This window comes from Salmo salar, chromosome 20 (assembly GCF_965601325.2).
Source record: "Salmo salar chromosome 20, fSalSal1, whole genome shotgun sequence".
In the NCBI taxonomy this organism is placed as follows: domain Eukaryota; kingdom Metazoa; phylum Chordata; class Actinopteri; order Salmoniformes; family Salmonidae; genus Salmo; species Salmo salar.
This window is the reverse complement of record NC_138310.1, coordinates 38,092,933-38,111,479: the sequence shown is the minus strand read 5'-3', so window position 1 is coordinate 38,111,479 and position 18,547 is coordinate 38,092,933. Positions and strand designations below refer to the sequence as shown.

General features: G+C 42.3%; 1 protein-coding gene across 9 annotated transcripts in view; it reads left to right on the top strand.

Annotated features, from left to right (window-relative positions):
* Positions 1-18,547, top strand: part of LOC106580589 (rapamycin-insensitive companion of mTOR) — a 66,705-nt gene continuing 48,158 nt past the window's right edge. For 3 of the 9 annotated variants that reach the window (XR_014381839.1, XR_014381838.1, XR_014381837.1), the window contains exons 1-2: positions 3,670-3,904; positions 4,291-4,388. Coding sequence is in view for 2 of the 9 variants with exons in the window: in XM_045703305.2 (XP_045559261.2) it covers positions 3,763-3,904; positions 4,291-4,388 (240 nt within the window). In the remaining 7 variants the exon portion in view is untranslated. Of the gene's footprint in view, positions 99-218; positions 267-3,668; positions 3,905-4,290; positions 4,389-18,547 lie in introns of those variants that run through there. The other 6 variants (XR_014381841.1, XM_045703305.2, XR_014381840.1 and 3 more) reach the window with 5 other exon arrangements.

The window sequence follows — 18,547 nt, the reverse complement described above, 5'->3', positions numbered from 1 at the left end:
TCTCACGAGAATTCACGAAGTTTCCGGTGTTGTGTATATTTCCGGAAACATGGCGGCAAGCATCCGTGGCCGTCCTATCCGAAGTCTTCGGATGCGAGGTAAGCCTGAAATCACACCCCGACTTAAGCTTTATGATCTTGAAATTCTATGCCACTATTTTATTTTATTTCTGATGACCCAGGTGGGTAGCCTTACAATGTCCCCGTTGTCTTGGACAGGTCGGAATGACAGCGGGGAAGAGAACGTACCGCTCGATTTGACAAGAGGTAACGATAAGTAAATAACCTCTTGAGTTGTCAAAATGGCAAATTGGGCAGACCAACTGTGACGCCCAGGGCAAACAGGGAAATCATCCAGTTGGAAGTTAGCTAGTAATAGAAACTGCAACTGTCGTGACCCGACTTCAAATTAACCTATTGGCTAACGTTAACTAGCTAGCTATAATAATTGAATAACGTTAGTTAGATACCACAATGCAAATATAGGAATGTAACGTTAGCTAGTTAGCCAGCTATAACTAACGTTACATGCCCAAATCATTAGCCAGGCAACGTTAGCTAGCTAAATGGGTAACTACCTTGCTCATCCTGGCCATAACAACTACATTTTATAGCCAAGCTAGCTAGATAATGCTAGCCCACTAATCAAAACAACACTCAATAGAAGAGCGTCATCTTGATTCGGATGGCAGATAATGTTAGGTTAGCTACGCCTCTTTGGTGCTTGAGACTCGGCAAGCTGGTTATCAAAGAATTCAGCTACCAATAATCAGAATGCATTTTCATCGATTTCCCAGGCTCATTTCCCAGCCTCATCAACATAAGTTGCTGCAAACAATACCCATTATAACAATACTAGCTTTCACTCGGTGTGAACCCCTAACGTTATGGTTGGATATAGCTGACAGTGAGTATGAGTATTTACTAGCATCCTACATGCATACCCTCATATTGTTCACGATGCCACTTCCTCTCCCACTCTGAAGGCACCAGACTGTGTCTGTGACGGATTGTAAACAGATCAATAGCGGTTAATCAGTAATACTTTCAATAAGGCTGGTGCATGGCATTGTAAACAACAGCCTTAAAGCGTTGCATGCAAGGTCTATATCTTCACCAACACCAATTTATCCCTCAGTGTTACTTACTACTTGGATCACATTTTCACTGTGCAGTAGAATGGATTCCAACCTAAGCTTAGTGGCTGGCTGAGCACCCCTTTTCTCTGTTGGCTACATCATTATTTATATATATATATATATATATATATATATATATATATATATATATATATATATATATATATATATAGTACCAGTCAAAAGTAAGGACACACCTACTCATTCAAGGGTTTTTCTTTATTTTTACTATTTTCCACATTGTAGAATAATAGTGAAGACATCAACACTATGAAATAACACATGGAATCATGTAGTAACCAAAAAAGTGTTAAACAAATGAAAATATATTTTTGATTCTTCAAAGTTGCCAAGTAGGCTTGATGACAGCTTTGCACACTCTTGGCATTCTCTCAACCACCTTCATGAGGTAGTCACATGGAATGCATTTCAATTAACAGGTGTGCCTTGTTAAATTGTGGAATTTCCTTAATGCGTTTGTGTTGTGACAAGGTAGGGGTGGTACAGTGCCTTGCAAAAGTATTCATCCCCCTTAGTGTTTTTCCTATTTTATTGCTTTACAACCTGTAATTTAAATGGATTTTTATTGGGATTTCATGTAATGGACATGCACAAAATAGTCCACATTGGTGAAGTGAAATGAAAAAAATAACATGTTTCAAAAAATTATAAAAAATGGAAAAGTGGTGTGTGCATATTTATTTTATTTCACCTTTATTTAACCAGGTAGGCAAGTTGAGAACAAGTTCTCATTTACAATTGCGACCTGGCCAAGATAAAGCAAAGCAGTTCGACACATACAACAACACAGAGTTACACATGGAGTAAAACAAGCATACAGTCAATAATACAGTAGAAAAATAAGTCTATATACAATGTGAGCAAATGAGGTGAGATGAGGGAGGTAAAGGCAAAAAAAGGCCATGGTGGCAAAGTAAATACAATATAGCAAGTAAAACACTGGAATGGTAGATTTGCAGTGGAAGAAAGTGCAAAGTAGAAATAGAAATAATGGGGTGCGAAGGAGCAAAATAAATACAGTAGGGGAAGAGGTAGTTGTATGGGCTAAATTATAGATGGGCTATGTACAGGTGCTGTGAGCTGTTCTGACAGCTGGTGCTTAAAGCTAGTGAGGGAGATAAGTGTTTCCAGTTTCAGAGATTGTTGTAGTTCGTTCCAGTCATTGGCAGCAGAGAACTGGAAGGAGAGACGGCCGAAGGAGGAATTGGCTTTGGGGGTATATGTGTTCAACCCCTTTGCTATGAAGCCCCTAAATAAGATCTGGTACAACCAATTACCTTCAGAAGTCACATCATTTGTTTTAAGTTTCACATGATCTGTCACATGATCTCAGTGTATATATACGCCTGTTCTGAAAGGCCCCAGAGTCTGCAACACCACTAAGCATGGGGCACCACCAAGGAAGCGGCACCATCAAGACCAAGGAGCTCTCCAAACAGGTCGAACTTGAAGGAGAGGGAGCAGTTTTTCATTGAAGAATGGGCAAAAATCCCAGTGGGTGATGTGCCAAGCTTATAGAGACATACCCCAAGAGACTTGCAGCTATAATTGCTGCAAAAGGTGGCTCTACAAAGTATTGACTCTGGGGGGGTCAATAGTTATGCACGCTCAAGTTTTCAGTTTTTTGTATTATTTCTTGTTTGTTTCACAATAAAACATATTTTGCATCTTCAAAGTGGTAGGCATGTTGTATAAATCAAATGATACTAACCCCCCAAAAATACATTTTAATTCCAGGTTGTAAGGCAACAAAGTAGGAAAAATGCCAAGCGGGGAAATACTTTCACAAGCCACTGTTTACAGAAGATAACATAGACTAGGTCTTTTACCAAATAAGGTTATGTCAAGAACAGCTGAAATAAGCAAAGATAAACAACAGTCCATGATTACTTTAAGACATGTTTTCAAGAACTTTGAAAGTTACTTCAAGTGCAGTCGCAAAAACCATCAAGCACTATGATGAAACTGGCTCTGATGAGGACTGTCACAGGAAAGGAAGAACCAGAGTTACCTCTGCTGTAGAGGATACATTCATTAGAGTTACCAGCCTCAGAAATTGCAGCCCAAATAAATGCTTCAGAGTTCAAGTAACAGACACATCTCAACCTCAACTGTTCACAGGAGACTTCGTGAATCAGGTCTTCATGTTCGAATTGCTGCAAAGAAAACACTACTAAAGGACACCAATAACAAGAAGAGACTTGCTTGGGCCAAGAAACACAAGCAATGAACAGTAGACAGGTGGAAATCTGTCCTTTGGTCTGATGAGTCCAAATTTGAGACTTTTGGTTCCAACTGCCGTGTCTCTGTGAGAGGCAGAGTAGGTGAACGGATGATCTTTGCATGTGTGGTTCCCACTGTGAAGCATGGAGGTGGGATGGTGTGGGGCTGCTTTGCTGGTGACACTGTCAGTGATTTATTTAGAGTTCAAGGAACAGTTAACCAGCATTATTACCACAGCATTATACAACGATACACCATCCCATCTGGTTTGTTCTTAGTCCCACTATCATTTGTTTTTAAACAGGACAATAACCCAACACACCTCCAGGCTGTGTAAGGGCTATTTGACTAAGAAGGAGAGTGATGGAGTGCTGCATCAGATGACCCGGCCTCCACAATCACCCGACCTCAACCTAATTGAGATGGTTTGGGATGAGTTGGACCGCAGAGTGAAGGAAAAGCAGCCAACAAGTACTCAGCATATGAGGGAACTCCTCCAAGACTGTTGGAAAAGTGTTCCAGGTGAAGCTGGTTGAGAGAATGCCAAGAGTGTGCAAAGCTGTCATCAAGGCAAAGGGTGGCTACTTTGAAGAATCTAAAATATATTTTTTCATTACTACATGATTCCATATGTGTTATTTCATAGTTTTGATGTCTTCACTATTCTACAATGTAGAAAATAGTAAAAATGTAAAACCCTTAGATGAGTCGGCGTGTCCAAACCTTTGACTGGTACTATATATAATATACAATACATTCCATTTAGTAGATACTTTTATCCAAAGCAACTTAGTCATGCGTGCATACATCATTTATGTATGGGTGGCACGGGAACCGGGCTCAGTATTACTGGAATATTAAGGCTTTGTAATGTTTTGATTGTATTTCACCTCCCTTTTCTTTCACAGAACCCTCTGACAACTTGCGTGAAATCCTTCAAAATGTCGCCAAGCCACACGGCATCACCAACATGCGGAAACTGGGCCACCTGAACAATTTAATAAAGGTAGTACTGATTTATGTAATGCCGATTATGGCGACTGCCCTCATTATTGAAATATATAGTGTAGCGCTGCAGTATTGTGCCCCAACTTAACATTGTTGGACTGTCTTTAGTAGTTTGGCGGTCAAAGGTAACTGTAAATGTCACATCTTATAAATGTCATTGACCCTTTAGGCGAAAAACACAATTAATTGGAAGGTAGTATGAGATCAAACTAAAGAAAAGAAGAAATGGGACTAGTAAGATCACGATTCATGTTTGTGTTTGTGTGTGGAGAATCAGAGCAATCATTTTGTCTGCTGAAGCCGGTCGTAAAGACCCATTATTGGTCAGTTTGGACTGGAGGTGGTCTATTGTAAATTGTATGGCAGATATGTAGTTTCTTGCATCTTTAGTAGACAGTGTTTGGTTTAGGTGTCTGGTGCTGCTTCGTGCATCAAGCTGTTAGTTGGTTCAAATGCCACTTTCACCTTTCTTCACTCGTCAGGTGACAGTGAATTACTGGCAGGCATGATACTGTTTGCAAGTTTATTGCTTTCACCTAGCTTTTCAGATCAGTGCTGATGAACACTACTGAAATCCACCCAGGGCTAGGAACATGAAATGGCATACCCCCTTCATTTAGGAAGGTTAATTTAGCTTTAGTTTAGGAAGCCACTTAACACTATTGAGATGCACCCGCTGAACATATTCTCCTGAATGTAACCATTGACCTCTCCTTGGCCCTATGGTCCTGTGTGTCGTCATTGACTGTTCCTTGGCCCGCTGGTCCTGAGCTGCTGCTGGCAGGCCTAGCTGAGCTTGTCATTGTGATGCTGACAGGCAGTGATGGTAACAGGAGCTCAGGCCATGAGGCAGAGCTGTGACCTCATGTGCGTCAACACATAACTTTGAAACCAGAGATTTCCAGCGGTTGTCTAGTAAAAGTTGTTCTTTAGAAACTGGAGATACTGCATGTGATCTCTGTTTTCCAAGGTTGCAGCAAGTACATCTGCAGGTTTAGTTGTCATCCAGACCATGGGTATTATTTTCTGTGTTTTATCTTTACCTTTCTGCAAGAAAAATGAAGAATCCTACGTTAACGCGACCCATTGCCGAGAGTGTGTGTATGGCATCGAGGCCTGCATCTCCTTTTGTATTTGTATTTATTAGGGATCCTCACTAGCTGCTTTTTTCAATCTGATTCTACTGCTTGAATCAGTATCCTGATGTGGAATAGTGTTCCATGTAATCATGGCTCTATGTTGTACTATGCGCCTCCCATAGTCTGTTCTGGACTTAGGGATTGTGAGGAGACCTCTGGTGGCTTGTCTTGTGGGGTATGCATGGGTGTCTGAGCTGTGTGCTAGTAGTTTAAACAGACAGCTCGGTGCATTCAGCATGTCAACACTTCTTACAAAGGCAAGTAGTGATGAAGTCAAACTCTCCTCTACTTTGAGCCATGAGAGATTGACATGCATATTATTAATGTTAGCTCTCTGTGTACATTTAAGGGCCAGCTGTGCTGCCCTGTAGTAATTTTCCTAAGTCCCTCTTTGTGGCACCTGACCACACAACTGAACAGTAGTCCAGGTGTGACAAAACTAGGGCCTGTAGGACCTGCCTTGTTCATAGTGTCATGACATTGCCCTGTTGGGTGAGGTTATAAATACCTTTCCCCTTTTCTCTCCACTCTCAGAATGGTCTCCTGGAAAGCCCTTTGATAACATCAAACGTTTTGTGGAATGGAACAATATTTCCCTTTCTCAACCAGTTGAAATTGTCTGTTGGTACTTAAAGAATATGATGTCAGATCAGTTGTTGTCTGGGACATTACAGTTGAAGTCAGAAGTTTACATACACCTTAGCCAAATACATTTAAACTCAGTTTTTCACAATTCCTGACATTTAATCCTAGTACAAATTCCCTGTCTTAGGTCAGTCAGGATCACCACTTTATTTTAAGAATGTGAAATGTTAGAATAATAGTAGAGAAGGATTTATTTCAGCTTTTATTTCTATCATCACATTCCTAGTGGGTCAGAAGTTTACGTACACTCAATTTGTATTTGGTAGCATTGCCTTTTAAATTGTTTTACTTGGGTCAAACGTTTCGGGTAGCCTTCCACAAGCTTCCCACAATAAGTTGGGTGAATTTTGGCCCGTTCCTCCAGACAGCGCTGGTGTAACTGAGTCAGGTTTGTAGGCCTCCTTGCTCGCACACACTTTCAGTTCTGCCCACAAATTTTCTATAGGATTGAGGTCAGGGCTTTGTGATGGCCACTCCAATACCTTGACTTTGTTGTCCTTAAGCCATTTTGCCACAACTTTGGAAGTATGCTTGGGGTCATTGTCCATTTGGAAGACCCATTTGCGACCAAGCTTTCACTTCCTGACTGATGTCTTGAGATGTTTCTTCAATATATCCACCCAATTTCCCTTCCTCATGATGACATCTATTTTGTGAAGTGCACCAGTTCCTCCTGCAGCAAAGCACCCCCACAAAATGATTCTGCCACCCCCCGTGCTCCACAGTTGGGATGGTGTTCTTCGGCTTGCAAGCGTCCCCCTTTTTCCTCCAAACATAACAATGGTCATTATGGCCAAACAGTTCTATTTTTGTTTCATCAGACCAGAGGACATTTCTCCAAAAAGTACAATCTTTGTCCCCATGTGTAGTTGCAAACCGTTGTCTGGCTTTTTTATGGCGGTTTTGGAGCAGTGGCTTCTTCCTTGCTGAGCGCCCTTTCAGGTTATGTCGATATAGGACTTGTTTTACTATGGATATAGATACTTTTGTACCTGTTTCCTCCAGCTTCTTCACAAGGTCCTTTGCTGTTGTTCTGGGATTGATTTCCACTTTTCGCACCAAAGTATGTTCATCTCTAGGAGACCGAACGTGTCTCATTCCTGAGCGGTATGACGGCTGCGTGGTCCCATGGTGTTTATACTTGCGTACTATTGTTTGTACAGATGAACGTGGTACTTTCAGGCGTTTGGAAATTGCTCCCAAGGATGAACCAGACTTGTGGAGGTCTACAGTTTTTTCTGAAGTCTTGGCTGATTTCTTTTGATTTTCCCATGATGTCAAGCAAAGAGGCACTGAGTTTGAAGGTAGGCTTTGAAATACATCCACAGGTACACCTCCAATTGACTCAAATTATGTCAATTAGCCTATCAGAAGCTTCTAAAGCCATGACAGAATGTTCTGGAATTTTCCAAGCTCTTTAAAGGCACAGTCAACCTAGTGTATGTGAACTTCTGACCCACTGGAATTGTGGTACAGTGAATTATTACTGAAATCTGTCTGTAAACAATTGTTGGAAAAATTACTTGTGTCATGCACAAAGTAGATGTCCTAACCGACTTGCCGAAACTATAGTTTGTTAACATGAAATTTGTGGAGTGGTTGAAAAACGAGTTTTAATGACTCCAACCTAAGTGTATGTAATCTTCCCACTTGAAATGTGTGTGTGTACACAGTGAGGGGAAAAAAGTATTTGATCCCCTGCTGATTTTGTACGTTTGCCCACTGACAAAGAAATGATCAGTATATCATTTTAATGGTAGGTTTATTTGAACAGTGAGAGACAGAATAACAACAAAAACATCCAGAAAAACGCATGTGAAAAATGTTAGAAATTGATTTCTATTTTTATGAGGGAAATAAGTATTTGACCCCTTTGCAAAACATGACTTAGTACTTGGTGGCAAAACCCTTGTTGGCAATCACAGAGGTCAGACGTTTCTCGTAGTTGGCCACCAGGTTTGCACACATCTCAGGAGGGATTTTGTCCCACTCCTCTTTGCAGATCTTCTCCAAGTCATTAAGATTTTGAGGCTGACGTTTGGCAACTCGAACCTTCAGCTCCCTCCACAGATTTTCTATGGGATTAAGGTCTGGAGACTGGCTAGGCCACTCCAGGACCTTAATGTGCTTCTTCTTGAGCCACTCCTTTGTTGCCTTGGCCGTGTGTTTTGGGTCATTGTCATGCTGGAATACCCATCCACGACCCATTTTCACTGCCCTGGCTGAAGGAAGGAGGTTGTCACCCAAGATTTGACAGTACATGGCCCCGTCCATCGTCCCATTGATGCGGTGAAGTTGTCCTGTCCCCTTAGCAGAAAAACACCCCCAAAGCATAATGTTTCCACCTCCATGTTTGACGTGGGGATGATGTTCTTGGGGTCATAGGCAGCATTCCTCCTCCTCCAAACACGGCGAGTTGAATTGATGCCAAAGAGCTCCATTTTGGTCTCATCTGACCACAACACTTTCACCCAGTTGTCCTCTGAATCATTCAGATGTTCATTGGCAAACTTCAGACGGGCATGTATATGTGCTTTCTTGTGCAGGGGGACCTTGCGGGTGCTGCAGGATTTCAGTCCTTCATGGCGTAGTGTGTTACCAATTGTTTTCTTGGTGACTATGGTCCCAGCTGCCTTGAGATCATTGACAAGATCCTCCCATGTAGTTCTGGGCTGATTCCTCACCATTCTCATGATCATTGCAACTCCACAAGGTGAGATCTTGCATGGAGCCCCAGGCCGAGGGAGATTGACAGTTCTTTTGTGGTTCTTCCATTTGCGAATAATCGCACCAACTGTTGTCACCTTCTCACCAAGCTGCTTGGTGATGGTCTTGTAGCCCAATCCAGCCTTGTGTAGGTCTACAATCTTGTCCCTGACATCCTTGGAGAGCTCTTTGGTCTTGGCCATGGTGGAGAGTTTGGAATCTGATTGATTGATTGCTTCTGTGGAGAGGTGTCTTTTATACAGGTAACAAACTGAGATTAGCAGCACTCCCTTTAAGAGTGTGCTCCTAATCTCAGCTCCTTACCTGTATAAAAGACACCTGGGAGCCAGAAATCTTTCTGATTGAGAGTGGGTCAAATACTTATTTCCCTCATTAAAATGCTAATCAATTTATAAAATTTTTGACATCCATTTTTCTGGATTTTTTTAATGTTATTCTGTCTCTCACTGTTCAAATAAACCTACCATTAAAATTATAGATTGATCATTTCTTTGTCAGTGGGCAAACATACAAAATCAGCAGGGGATCAAATACTTTTTTCCCTCACTGTATGTAAATTGTATGTGTATGTATATTATGTATGTGTGTGTAATTCTGTGTGCTTGTTTAGATATTTAGTAAATAAATAATTAAGCCAATTTTTGTATTGCTAATTGAACTTATTAGCTAGGGTTCGTGCAGATAACCAAGTACTTACGACAATCAGAATGCGCCCAATCGAGGTAATGATTAATAATTGACTTCTATTGATATTAAAGATCTTCAGATCTGGCACTTTTGGAGTGCCAACAGAAGAAGATCATCAAAGGTAAGGCAATTATTATATCGCTATTTTTGACTTTCGTGGCGCACCTCCCTGGTTGAAATATGTTTTTCATGGTTTTGTATGCGGGGCACTGTCCTCAGATAATCGCGTGGTGTGCTTTCGCCGTAAAGCTTTTTTGAAATCTGACACAGCGGCTGGATTAACAAGAAGTTAAGCTTTATTTTGATGTATTACATTTGTGATTAGATGAAAGTTAAATATTTATAATTCTGTAGTTTGAATTTTGCGCTCTGCAAGTTCACCGGATGTTGGCCACCCCTCAACCAGTGTTCTACAAGGGCACAGACACACCGATCTCTACATTGCAGATGAGCTGAAGGCAGACATCAATGACCTTGGACCATATAAGGTATTTGCACTGGTGACAGACAATGCTGCGAACATGAAGGCTGCTTGGTCTAAAGTGGATGAGTCCTACCCTCACATCACACCCATTGGCTGTGCTGCTCGTGCATTGAATCTGCTCCTCAAGGACATCATGGCACTGAAAACAATGGATACACGCTACAAGAGAGCCAAGGAAATGGTTAGGTACATGAATGGTCATCAAGTTATCGCAGCAATCTACCTCACCAAGCAAAGTGAGAAGAATAAGAGCACCACATTGAAGCTGCCCAGAAACACCCATTGGGGTGGTGTTATCATCATGTTTGACAGTCTCCTGGAGGGGAAGGAGTCTCTCCAAGACATGGCCATATCACAGTCTGCCAATATGGACAGCCCCATTGAGGATCCCCCTGGATGATGTATTTTGGGAGAGTGTGGTAAGCAGCCTGAAACTCCTGAAACCTATAGCAGTAGCCATTGCATGGATTGAGGAAGACAATGCTATCTGATGTTCAGACTATGCTTGCAGATGTAAGAGAAGAAATCTGCCCACTTCACTGTTGCTCCAAGCAGAGGAAACTGTAGTTCTGAAATACATCAAATAGCGTGAAGACTTCTGCCTGAAGCCCATACATGCTGCAGCGTACATGTTGGACCCCAAGTATACTGGCAAGAGCATCCCGTCTGGTGCAGAGATCAACAAGGCCTATGGTGTCATCACTACCGTGTCTTGCCACCTTGGCCTGGATGAGGGCAAGGTTCTTGGCAGTCTGGCGAAATACACTTCCAAGCAAGGGCTTTGGGATGGAGATGCAATATGACAGTTGTGCCAGTATATCTCATCGGCCACCTGGTGGAAGGGACTTTGTGGATCTGAGGCTCTTTCCCCTGTTGCCTCCATCATCCTCCAAATCCCACCAACATCAGCCGCCTCAGAGCGCAACTAGTCCTTGTTTGGGAACACACACACCAAAGCACGCAACAGGCTGACCAATAGAAGGGTCGAAAAATTGGTGGCCATCCTGCAGATTCTAGGCTTTTTGAGCCTGACAACGAGCCATCTTTAACAAGGTTGGAAAGTGACACTGACGATAAGGTTTCAGAGTCTGATGTTCAGGAGGTGGACATTGAGGAGGTCCAGGGAGAAGACATGGAAGCCTGAGAAGAAGTCAACCAAAGCTTTAGTTTCAACAGATGTATGTTGAAAATGTTTTTGGGGGATGCGATGGATCATTGGGGATCATTCAATATTCCCTTTTTGTTGTTCAGTGAAATCATCCCATGTGAGGAGTCAACTCATTTAATTAAAGTTCAACTCGTAACTTGTTTTTTTATTCCTATTGGAAGGATTTAATCATTTGCAATTATGTCTACTTATGATAAGGTAAAAGGTTTATGTTTCTGTCTCCATGTTATGGTAAATATATCCAATGAAAAAAAAATCTACATTTAAATGGTATTACTATTAATTTGCATATTCCCGTTAATTCCTGTTAATTCCCACGGAAAGTTTCCACCTCTGAATATTCCCCAAATTGTGCTAGCCTAGTCTGAGCCATTGAATTACGACTCCACTTTGTCTCTATACTGACGTTTTGCCTGTTTGATTGCCTTGGGTAGGGAATAACTACACTGTTTGTATTCTGCCATATTCCCCAGTCACCTTGCCATAGTTTAATGTGGTTGTTCGCTCTTTCATTTTTGCACGAATGCTGCCATCTGTCCACGGTTTATGGTTAGGATAGGTTTTAATAGTCAGTGGGTACAACATCTCCTATACACTTCCTGATAAACTCAGTCACCGTATCAGTATATACATCAAAGTTATTCTCTGAAGCTACCAGGAACATATCCCAGTCCACGTGATCAAAACAATCTTGATGCATGTATTCCGATTGGTCAGACCAGCGTTGAATAGTCCTTAGCACTGGTACTTCCTGTTTGAGTTTCTGCCTATAGGGAGTGAGGAGCAAAATGGAGTGGTGATCTGATTTGCCGAAGGAGGGCGGGGGAGGGCCTTGTAAGCATCCCGGATGTTGGAGTAGCAGTGGTCGAGTGTTTTAGCAGCGCGAGTACTACAGTCTGTGTTGATAGAACTTTGGCAGCCTTTTTCTCAAATTTGCTTTGTCCGCTTCAATAAATGCGTCCTCAGGATATGTGGTTTCCAGTTTCCATAAAGTCCAGTGTTCTTTTGAGGGCCATCGTGGTATCGGCTTGAGGGGGGATATACATGGCTGTGACTATAACCGAAGGAAATTCTCTTGGGAGATAATACGGTCGGCGTTTGGTCGTGAGGTATTCTAGGTCGGGTGAACAAAAGGACTTGAGTTCCTGTATGTTATCACAATTACACCATGAGTCGTTAATCATGAAACATACACCACCGCCCTTCTTCTTCCCGGAGAGATAATTATTCATGTCTGCGTGATGAACTGAGAACCCAGCTGGCTGGACCGACTCAGACAGTAAATCCCGACAGAGCCATGTTTCTGTGAAACAGAGTATGTTGTAATCTCTGATGTCTCTCTGGAAAGAAACCCTTGCCCTGAGCTCCTCAGCTTTATTATCCAGAGACTGAACATTAGCGAGTAATATACTCGGAAGTGGTGCGTTGTGTGCACGCCTCCTAAGTCGGACTAGAAGACCACTCCGAGTACCTCTCCTTCGCCGGTGTTGTTTTGGGTCGGCCTCAATTGCCCTGGTGGGTGCGAACGAAGGATCCGCTTCGGGAAAGTCATATACCTGGTTGTAATGCTGGTAGTGCTGGTGAGTTACCGCCTCTCTGATATACAATAGTTCTTCCCGTCTGTATGTAATAACTCAAAACATTTTCTGGGCTAATGTAAGAAATAATAAATAAAAAAACAAAATACTGCCAAGTTTCCTATGCTCTAAAAGCAAGGCAGCCCTCTTTCTGTGCCATTTTTTGGTCAAAAGAATACCCTTTGTGTTCTGTTAGAAGGGAAACTTTTTATCCTCAATATAGCAGGGGGTGTAAATCCATAACACATACGTTTTTCCAGCAGTAGACTATGATCTGTAATGTCAAATGCCGCACTGAAGTCTAACAAAATAGCCCCCACTATCTTTTTATCATCAATTTCTCTCAGCCAATCATCAGTCATTTGTGTAAGTGCTGTGCTTGTTGAATGTCTTTCCCTATAAGCGTGCTGAAAGTCTGTTGCCAATTTGTTTACAGTAAAATAGCATTGTATCTGGTCAAATACAATTTTTTCCAAAAGTTTACTACAGGTTGGTAACAGGCTGATTGGTTGACTATTTGAGCCAGTAAAGGGGGCTTTACTATTCTTGGGTAGTGGAAAGACTTTTGCTTCCCTCCAGGCCTGAGGACACACTCTTTCTAGTAGGCTTAGATATAACATATAGAAAATAGGAGTGGCAAAATCGCCCGCTATTATCCTCAGTAATTGTCAGACCCCGGGGGCTTGTCATTGTTGATAGACAACAATAATTTTTTCACCTCTTCCTCATTCGCTTCGTGCAACTCCAACTCTAAAAAGTTCTGGGACATTGTAAAGTCCATGGAGAATAAGAACACCTCCTCCCAACTGCCCACTGCACTGAGGATAGGAAACTCTGTCACCACCGATAAGCCCACTATAATTGAGAATTTCAACAAGCATTTTTCTACGGCTGGCCATGCTTTCCACCTAACTACCCCTACTGCATTCAACAGCACTGCACCCCCCACAGCTACTCGCCCAAGCCTCCCCCATTTCTCCTTCTCCCAAATCCATTCAGCTGATGTTCTGAAAGAGCTGCAAAATCTGGACCCCTACAAATCAGCTGGGCTAGTCAATCTAGACCCTCTCTTTCTAAAATGATCTGCCGAAATTATTGCAACCCCTATTACTAGCCTGTTCAACCTCTCTTTCGTGTCGTCTGAGATTCCCATAGATTGGAAAGCAGCTGCTGTCATCCCCCTCTTCAAAGGAGGTGACACTCTTGACCCAAATTGCTACAGACCTATATCCATCCTACCCTGCCTTTCTAAGGTCTTCGAAAGCCAAGTTAACAAACAGATTACCGACCATTTCGACTCCCACCGCACCCTCTCCGCTATGCAATCTGGTTTCAGAGCTGGTCATGGGTGCACCTCAGCCACGCTCAAGGTCCTAAACGACATCGTAACCGCCATCGATAAGAAACAATACTGTGCTGCCGTATTCATTGACCTGGCCAAAGCTTTTGACTCTGTTAATCACCACATCCTCATCGGCAGACTCAGTAGCCTTGGTTTCTCAAACGATTGCGTCGCCTGGTTCACCAACTACTTCTCTGACAGAGTTCAGTGTGTCAAATCGGAGGGCCTACTGTCTGGACCTCTGGCAGTCTCTATGGGGGTACCACAGGGTTCAATTCTTGGGCCAACTCTTTTCTCTGTATACATAAATTATGTCGCTCTTGCTGCTGGTGAATCTCTGATCCACCTCTACGCAGACGACACCATTCTGTACACTTCTGGCCCTTCTTTGGACACTGTGTTAACAACCCTCCAGACGAGCTTCAATGCCATTCAACTCTCCTTCCGTGGTCTCCAACTGCTCCTAAACACAAGTAAAACTAAATGCATGCTCTTCAACCGATCGCTGCCTGCACCTGCCCGCCTGTCCAGCATCACTTCTCTGGACGGTTCTAACTTAGAATTTGTGGACAACTACAAATACCTAGGTGTCTGGTTAGACTGTAAACTCTCCTTCCAGACTCACATCAATCATCTCCAATCCAAAGTGAAATCTCGAATTGGCTTCCTATTTCGCAACAAAGCATCCTTCACTCATGCTGCCAAACATACCCTCGTAACACTGACCATCCTACCTATCCTCGACTTCGGCGATGTCATTTACAAAATAGCTTCCAATACCCTACTCAACAAACTGGATGCAGTCTATCACAGTGCCATCCGTTTTGTCACCAAAGCCCCATATACTACACACCACTGCGACCTGTACGCTCTCGTTGGCTGGCCTTCGCTTCATAATCGTCGCCAAACACATTGGCTCCAGGTCATCTACAAGACCCTGCTAGGTAAAGTCCCCCCTTATCTCCGCTCACTGGTCACCATAGCAGCACCCACCTGTGGCACGCGCTCCAGCAGGTATATCTCTCTGGTCACCCCTAAAGCCAACTCCTCCTTTGGTCGTCTCTCCTTCCAGTTCTCTGCTGCCATTGACTGGAACGAACTACAAAAATCTCTGAAACTGGAAACACTTATCTCCCTCACTAGCTTTAAGCACCAGCTGTCAGAGCAGCTCACAGATCACTGCACCTGTACATAGCCCATCTATAATTTAGCCCAAACTACTACCTCTTCCCCTACTGTATTTATTTATTTTATTTATTTTGCTCCTTTGCACCATATTATTTATATTTTATCTCTGAACTTTCTTCAAACTACAAATCTACCATTCCAGTGTTTTTCTTGCTATACTTTATTTACTTTGCCACCATGGCATTTTTTTGCCTTTACCTCCCTTATCTCACATCATTTGCTCACATTGTATATAATCTTATTTTTTTATTTTATTTTATTTTTTATTTTATTTTCTACTGCATCATTGATTGTATGTTGTTTTACTCCATGTGTAACTGTGTTTTTGTATGTTGTCGAACTGCTTTGCTTTATCTTGGCCAGGTCGCAATTGTAAATGAGAACTTGTTCTCAACTTGCCTACCTGGTTAAATAAAGGTGAAATAAAAATAAATAAAACTCACTTTATGGAATTCAAAATGACAATGCTTGTCTTTCAAAATTTGGTCAGTTATACTTGGATGTGTAGTGTTGTCGTTTGTTGCTGGCATGTCATGCCTAAGTTTTATAATTTTGCCAATGAAAAATAATTAAAGTAGTTGGCAATATCAGTGGGTTTTGTGATGAATGAGCCATCTGATTTCACATTTTTTACTATCATTCCTTATATCATTTATTTTTGTTTCATAGTATGGTTTCTTTTTATTCAGTTTAGTCACACACTTTCTCAATTTGCGCTACGTTCGCCAATCGTTTGTACAGCCAGACTTATTTGCCATTCCTTTTGGCTCATCCCTCTCCACCATAACATTTTTCAATTCCTCATCAATCCAAGGGAATTTAAGTTTTTACAGTGAATTTCATAATTGGTGCATGCTTATTAGTAACTGGAATAAGTCATTTAATGTGTCAAGTGCAGCATCTTGTTGCGAGAGGTGATCTTATCCCCCTGTTGAGTGTCACAAGCCCCCATTCCTCCTGCCTGCCTGGGCTCTGACGTCACTTCTGATTCCAAACACACACACACAACCTACCCCACCACCCTGCTCCACTCCCGCATCCTGCAGCATCTCTGGACCCTGGGGTTTACGGTGTGAGAATGGCAGTTTTGTTTCAACCCTACAGCAAAGTGTTTAAGCTCATTGATTTATAGCAATAAAACAAAGCTTTTGTCAGATTGACAATGCAAAAGATGCCATAACCATACAAGCCAGAACACAAACAGAACCCGAACCAGAAACGAAAGTGATCTATGCTGTTCCGGAACAGCACTGTTATTTTTAAAAGCATGGGAACCGGTTAATAATGTTCTTTTACATTCCGGCCATTTGTTTCCAGTCCCACAAATATTGCAACAAATCGCCTATTCAAAGCCTTCATTCTGTCACTAAGAAACGTCTGCCTGCCAGCTGGAAATCTTTGCAAGTGGCTGTGTGTGTGTGTGTGTGTGTGTGTGTGTGTGTGTGTGTGTGTGTGTGTGTGTGTGTGTGTGTGTGTGTGTGTGTGTGTGTGTGTGTGTGTGTGTGTGTGTGTGTGTGTGTGTGTGTGTGTGTGTGTGGGCTACCTGCCCCTTCCCTCTGAAACATAGGTTGCTGTAGCCTACTGACAACGTTACAAGAATTATTCCGAAATTAGGTAGAGATGTTTAAAAGAATGGATTAACTTTTTCAATGATTGTTAAGGATACTATAGTTGTTAAGTTTCATATTGGATTCATTAACTACAAAAAGTTAAGACGTGTTTAATTCTAGTGCTGCTCAAAGACCGTCCTTAGAAGCCACTCCTCTGTAAGTGTAATTCTGTGGGCCTAATTCAGATGAAGCGCTGTGCATCTTATGACATGCATTAAGGCAAGCATCCTCCATCCTCTCTCGCTCTCTCCTCAACCGCAAAATTTCAGTTGCATCTCGCGCCCTACATAGTGACTGGCAGCACAGTGTATGTGTTTGTCTTACATTATGATTAAACCATGCTGTTTGCTCTTAATGACTTTGTATACAGATTGCATTTCTTACCTGCTCTATAGCAAGCTGCTCTATCCGCACCGATTGGGGAAGTAATTTAATGTCAAGGTAAATGAGAAAAAAAAATTGATTTCAGAGTTTTAAAAAGAAACATAAAGGAACAATATACAGTGCATTTGGAAGGTATTCATACTTCTTGACTTTTTCCACATTTTGTTATTCTAACTTTGAATAAATCGTTTTTTTCCTCATCAATCTACAAACAATACCCCATAATGACAAAACAAAAACAGTTTAGACATTTTTGCAAATGTGTTTAAAAAAAATAAATAATAAGATTTCACATTTTACGTAAGTATTCAGACCCTTTACTCAGTACTTTGTTGAAGCACCTTTGGCAGCGCTTGCAGCCTCTTGTCTTCTTGGGTATGATGCTACAAGCTTGGCACACCTGTATTTGGGGAGTTTCTTCCATTCTTCTCTGCAGATCCTCTCAAGATGTCAGGTTGGATGGGGAGTGTCGCTGCACAGCTATTTTCAGTTCTCTCCAGAGATTGTAGATTGAGTTCAAGTCCGGGCCCTAGCTGAGCCACTCAAGGACATTCAGAGACTTGTCCCGAAGCCACTCCTGCGTTGTCTTGGCTGTGTGCTTAGGATCGTTCTGGAAGGTTCTCCTATTTCCACAGAGGAACTCTGGAGTTCTTGGTCACCTCCCTGACCAAGGCCCTTCTCTCCCGATTGATCAGTTTGGCCGGGCAGCCAGCTCTTGGAAGAGTCTTGGTGGTTCCAAACTTCTTCCATTTTTAAGAATGGCCACTGTGTTCATATGGACCTTCAATGCTGCAGAATTCTTTTGGTACCCTTCACCAGATCTGTGCCTCGACATAACCCTGTCTCGGAGCTCTACGGACAATTCCTTTGACCTTATGACTAGGTTTCTGTCTGTAATAAAGCCATTTTTGTGGGGATAAACTCATTCTCATTGACAGGGCCTGGCTCCCCAGTGGGTGTGCCTATGTCCTCCAATGCCCACCCATGGCTGCACCCCTGCCCAGTCATGTGAAATCCATAGATTTTGGCCAAATTAATTTGTTTTAATTGACTGACTTCTTTTTATGAACTGTAAGTCCAAGCACACCAAGACAGTTGTGAAGAGGGCATGACAAAACCTATTCCCCCTCAGGAGACTGAAAATATTTGGCATGGGTCCTCAGATCCTCAAAAGGTTCTACAGCTGCGCCATCGACAGCACACTGA